This window comes from Lepidochelys kempii, chromosome 7, assembly GCF_965140285.1.
Source record: "Lepidochelys kempii isolate rLepKem1 chromosome 7, rLepKem1.hap1, whole genome shotgun sequence".
NCBI lineage: Eukaryota > Metazoa > Chordata > Testudines > Cheloniidae > Lepidochelys > Lepidochelys kempii.
The window spans coordinates 111,716,010-111,722,368 of NC_136386.1; the positions used below are offsets into that span (position 1 = coordinate 111,716,010).

At 34.6% G+C, this 6,359-nt stretch overlaps 1 protein-coding gene across 2 annotated transcripts in view; it reads left to right on the plus strand.

Moving 5' to 3' along the window:
- Nucleotides 1-1,931, plus strand: part of GFRA1 (GDNF family receptor alpha 1) — a 204,632-nt gene extending 202,701 nt beyond the window's left edge. For both annotated transcript variants that reach the window (XM_073354262.1, XM_073354261.1), the window contains one exon: nt 979-1,931. In XM_073354262.1, coding sequence (XP_073210363.1) covers nt 979-1,140 — 162 coding nt within the window. In that variant the 3' untranslated portion in view covers nt 1,141-1,931. The remainder of the gene's footprint in view (nt 1-978) is intronic.
- Nucleotides 1,932-6,359: the final 4,428 nt, after the last annotated feature.

Genomic DNA, 6,359 nt, shown 5'->3' on the forward strand with positions numbered 1-6,359 from the left:
CTAGTAATCTGCAGGAACATGTAATCATATGGCATTTACCAAGTCCCAGAAATACAGCAGATTTCATTTTATGGCTGACAGAATACTGATTTAGGATAAATGAATTGACAGTTATATAATACATTAGGAGCTAGATTGACAGTCCCTGGAGACTTGGAACCTTTCCCTATGCTGTTCCACCAGCCTGCTTCAAACCTGACCAATAAGGACCATCCCTAGAGGTGGAAGATTGACTCTCATGGAAACTAAACTAATCTGTAACCTTTCTGCTGGCTCAGGGGTTAAGGAATATTCCTTGTGTACTGTCCCGTGTACCTGCACATAAACTGCCAATCTGCCCCTAATATTATCCTGTTATTTTACTGTGTATAATGTATAGCTGCATATTGTATGTAGCATTAGTACTTTTTGATCATGAAAACACATGGGCATATAACAATGCAGCAACTGGGAAAATAAACTAAATGGACATTGCTTCTGTTGCTAGGCCAACCCATAAACCTACTCTGATGGTGGTTCTTACCTATAGGAATCCAACAATACTTCATTTTCAAACAATGCTTGCTGTTGGCTTCACAAGACAAATTTCATAGCAAGTCCTGCATCTGCTTTTTAAAAATGAATTTCCAAGTTGAACACAGATCGCTTTAAAACAGTGCTTGATTTTAGAAGGTTAGATCTTCCAACTGGGTTTGCTCTCAAAGTGTGTCATTTTTATTTATTCTTTTTTTCCCTACCTGATTACTTTGATGGTGTCCCTTAAATGTGTTTTGATAGTTACAGTCAAATTGTATTTTAATACCACTGTCTTTTTGACATCCTGTTTTATCCTTCTCATATACTTAAATTCATAATGGTGAAATACATGAAATTGGAGGGGGAGAAACTGGCAGGATGAATTTTATTAAGTGCATCTAAATATATTACAGTATAATGAAAATGCTTAACAATGACCAAAGAAAGTGTTGTCTCTTGCAGAATGCTATTGGGAAGGACAACACAGTCAGAGTCTCCACAAGTCACATATCATCAGAGAATTCATCTGCTCTTCCTACAAGCTTCAGTCTAAGCACACTGCTCATATTGATGACAATTGCACTCTCAATCTCTTTGTTCTTAAGTTCATCAGAAACCTTGTAGCTGCATTACAAAAGGACACGTTAAAAAAAAAAAATCTGTTCCTGTCCTCTGTTGTTTATCTGAAATTCCAGTTCTAGGAGCTGAGTTGAAGCACTCTGCTAAAACAGTTTCATTCAACTGGAATTTTTCTTTTTCTTTCTTTTTTTCTTTTTTTTAAGCTTCTTGTGATATTTAGGGGCTTTGTGAAATACTTGATGCAGTGCTACATTCCGAACCCAAAAGGCTTTTGGGCATGCAGTGTTATAAAGAGACAGTATGTAAATTTGCCTGTTAAGCAATCTGTTTGGATTTTTTATTATTATTTCAATTCTGGCCTTTACCTGAGAAGGAAGATGTCAGTTTTCTTAAGATCCTATTTATCTCATTTAACTATTTTGATTTTAAAATTAAATGAACATCAGACTAACGAGGATGCCAGGCTTTTGTCACATGGTGAATGTTCTCCCAGAGAGTGGACTTCATGAAATGTCTTCATTTGATAGATTGCTACTGATGTTTAACTTTTTCAGTGTATTAGCATTCTCCTCTTTAAATGTTTATGTAATGTAAGTGGTTCTGCATTCCCTGCTGAGAAGCCATTATAAGTCACATACAGGTGTAACGTACATCTTTTAGTTAAAATCTCATAAAAAACAGAGTGTAATAAACTTTTACCAGTACTTCTAAATTTTAATTACATTTAGCCTTAACAAGGGGTGAAAATTCCTTAAATTAACAAGAAGCAATCATTGTGAACACTTCATAATGCTAAATTTATTTACATTTACAAGGATATACATAATAGAAACAAATTTTGCTAAAGAGTTTCAATTGTACAATTGTTGGTCTTCTATACTTCTATTGTAATAATACAGTCTAGTTATTTTATTGTTGGTTTAATAAAAATGACATACAATTTATTTCATCTACTAAAACAGCATTATCTGCTTATATTTCCATAGTATAACAACTCTAAAAGTTAAGGGAGCTTTATGCCTTAGCTCTCCGATCACACCATTATAGACTGAAAATAGGACATAAAACAGAAATGTGAAATTTAAATTGTGTATCATTTCTTATACTGCTAAAATCAACACGTAAAGGCATTGCTGATCATTGCTTCAGTTATGGGCACAGTCATGCAAACCTCATCTATGTAAGTAGTTTTTACTCACATTAGTACTCCCACTCAAGCCCATGGGACTGCTGATATGAGTAAGGATTTGCAATATTGGACCCATACATGGTTTAATGGCAATATTTCCAGTGCACATGATTTAAACACTTTTGTTTCATTTGGTGACACCAACATCCTATGCTGAATCATGATGATTTTCTGTAGTATCTAGAAGGGATTTTTTAAAGCTTTAAATGTCATCAGATAGGCAGCATGTCTCCTAAGGGCTGTCTATATACCTGACTGTGGTGGCTTGGTGACTGTTACAAGCAGTTATGTTTAAATGATCAACTGTAATCTGTTTTTGTTTTTATTGAAAGTAGACGATCACTTTACTAGGTGTAGAGTTCATCACTCTGAATTTATAGTTTTACGCTGAAACCTACATGATCTATTCAGGTTTGGTTGAAATGTCCAGATCAGCTATTTGCAATAAAAATATAAACTAGAGATCATTGACTTCAGTGCTGCTAGCAATGTGAAAAATATACATCTCACTAACCAATTGTTAAACTATTGGCTGATCCATATTTGGGATTTTTCGTTTTACCAGGCTAATAAAAGCAGTGCAAAAAATTCTAAAAATCACTTTTGTAGTTTTGGTTATAGTCACATAACATACGATTCAAAGCATTCTCTGACAAACATCTAGAGTACTGCATTCCACTAAACATAGCAAAGTAGACAACATTACTCCTTAATTCTGCACTGATTAAAAAAACTTCACATTATTTTCAAAGGCATAGGAGCTGCTTTTGGAGAAGAAATATATAGTCTATCGTTACTACAAAATCCCCTGTGGTTGCTGTTGTTTTTCTTCTAAAAGCTAATCAAATTATTGAAAAATAGTTGCAACAAGAAAAAAAGATAACTAGATCCAAGATTTAAAAATAAATTATTTTATGTCAAAAAGAGTTGGAAGTATAATCTATTGACATGCTAATGCATACAGAATTATAATAGGAAAGTTTGACATTACCCAATTAAAAATATTTTCAAAACAAATCCATAAACATTAAAATGGTTAAACCCTTCTTTGATCAACAAAGGTTTCTTTTCAATATCATTTCTATTCAGCCCATTAAATGTTAAATAATATCTGGAGCTTTAACAATCTGCTAGCACAGTGCATACATTTTTTGAAGATTTTTATACATTTGTTTTTACTACAATATCTCTATGTTATCCTGATTATTATAGCTCTGAATCAGTGCGATTCAGAATAAAAGCAATTGATCACTTAACACTGTAAACAAGTCTCATTAGCATCTGATAACAAAAGGAATTGTTATTTGGCTTAACAAGAGTCATGTGTATAACACAGAAATAGACTACATTTTGAGAAGCTGGCCATGTCTACCACAAGCAAGAAATAGCACTCTGTTTTTTTCCTGGATAAATTTAAAGCACACTGGATTCTTAATTTAAAAATAAATTGCTTATTAAACAAGCCAGAGGAAAAAATTATGAGTCTGACACTTTAAAGAGGTTCTTACAGACATCACCATGCAAATATTGGTGGATTTTTAGCAGTTGGATATGGTGCTGACGATGTCAATTTAGCACGGTGACCTTGTCAACACAGTTATTTGCTACAGTACTAAAGTAAGCAAATCGTTTCATTTTTTCTTTCCCCTTACAGCTATCATAATTGCATGTACTGAGTGCTAGGCAAACACACACAGACTGGATTTCACACATTCATTCAGTGCATTTCTATTACCAGTATATCTACAGCAGTGCGAGCAGCCATCCAAATACAGGATGCACCTATTGATGACACCTAGGCTTTAATTTGGAAATGTAATCAACTCAGTTCTTTTTAAGTAAGCTATATGTTTAAATTAAATCATGAGTTAAAATAAAGATACACAAGCCATCCTTTTTCATTTAACGTAATGGAACAGGTAGTTTCATTAGAATGATTAGAAACACATCTCCACTTTTCATGTAAAATGTATCTGATCATTGTCTTTGTTTCTTTTTTTAAAAACAGCATGTTAAAGCGCTAATGCAGAATGTGTTGCTATATGGTCAGCATTTTGCACTATTTAACATATGTCTGACTTTCTCAAGTTATTAATATACAAAAGATACAAGACTATGAGCTGCAGTAGATACTTGCAATTACTAGTAACAAAAACATAAAATATATGGAGGCAAATTTCACTCTGTCAAGTACAGAGGTCCTGCAGAAGGCCCTGTGCACCACTTTGGTCATATACTAAGAGTCTGATCTAAAAACTTGCTGCCAGGGCCCCTTACATCCCATTAAAGTCAGTGATTGCGGAGGGCACTCAGCACCTCGCAAGACTGTGTCCATGAGCCTTCCTTGGCGCATGGGCCCTCTTCCCTTGAGGAAGATTCACCTATATCGTGTCATTCAGAAGAGGCAGGTGATCTTAATAATTTGTAACATATTTTATAGGCTCTATCTGGATCATTTTTTCCAGTAATTTTTTATTCAGTGACATCCTGATAAGACCCATCCTTTTTGAAAATGAGTCCATTCATAACCTGAGGACCGTTGCCCTTTGAATCAGTGAACTAAGAATATGAAAAACCACCAGACCTGATAGGAAAATACTTTTACATTAGTTCATGGTCATTTTGCCTTTGCCCCTCCCTGTTTCTCCTTAGAAGTATTGCTATTTTTCCTCAAACTTGTGGTGTATCCTACTGCCCATAAAATTGTATGAGACATGACCAATATTATGGAGTGTAAACACCAGGAAGTAGATATGCCTTGAGTACATGCTAGGGGTAACAGTAGGCCAGGTCTAGAGATGGTTGAATTAAAAGTGACATATCCAGAGAGGAAAGGTAGATATAAACAGTAAGGAAGAAGAATGATGCTTAAAACACTTGCTGAGGGAAGTCAGTCACAGATCCGTCACATGATAGGCCTGTCTCATGCTGCCCGTTGGAATTCTTTATTGCTGACAGAGCAGAACACTAAAAGTAGGTGGATTGAGCCAGGAATTGTTATTCTGGGGAATAGCTCCTTTTAAAATGGGTAGCAAAAGCTGGGCAAGTGAGAGGCCCTAATCTGGCATGTATTATTTCTTTATTATAAACTATCTATGCCAAAGAGTTCCACTTTATTTGCCTGTTCAAAAAATGCAACTATTTTGCTTTACTACATTGGTGGGAACTGACCCACTGAATGATACACATTTACTTACAAGAGCCCTGCATTAAAAACTGAAGCAGGGTTCCCTGTGATGTCTCCCAGATTCCAACGGCTTTATGCATACTCTCCATTTTGCATTGCATGAGCCCAAATAGAAGTGTGTTTGCTTCCAATGAAATTGGCAGGAAAATTAATCCAAAGATTTCTCATCTTTAAATATATGTTCTGTTTTGCCAGCTCACTTCCTTCGGTGATGTTTCACTTTATGGCCATTTCAGGCTCTCTTCAGTTCAGAACGTCATTCTCCCATGTTCGCCACATGACATTTTTTCTCTAAAGATTTGCCTCAGCATTTTCTCTGAGTATATCCTTTGCTTCTGTGAAATGTAAACTTGGTTGAGAGCAAGATGTTCCATGTCTCTGTTGAACCTCTTCATGCAAGAGCACTCAACTTTTTCTCTCCAGCTTTGTGGGAGAGACTCACCTCTACCAAAAGAGTCTGTGGTTTGTATAATCCTCTTGGCACTGTTTGTTTTGGGTAGAACATCTTAAAATAAAAAGCGGAATTTCTGTCCTCCAGGAAATTTTGAGATTTTAAAATTTGGATTCATCCTGAATTAGGGAAAAAGTCAAAATTTTGGAATTTTTTAGGAAGTGAAATAGCTTGTTTTGACCTTATAGAAAGATTTCATTTCAATAAAGTTGCTCTTTTGATAAAGTCAAAATGTTTCAATTTTGACTTTAATATTGTCTTCAAAACATTTTGACTTTTATAATTTAAATATAATATAAATGTCAAAATTAGAGTTATAATGAAATGTTTTGACCTTATCAAAATGAAACATTATGATAATTTCCAGCAGAAAATTTCAACAAAATCAATACATTCCCATGAAATGTTTCAATTTTGTAAAATCAGCCTTTTATGAT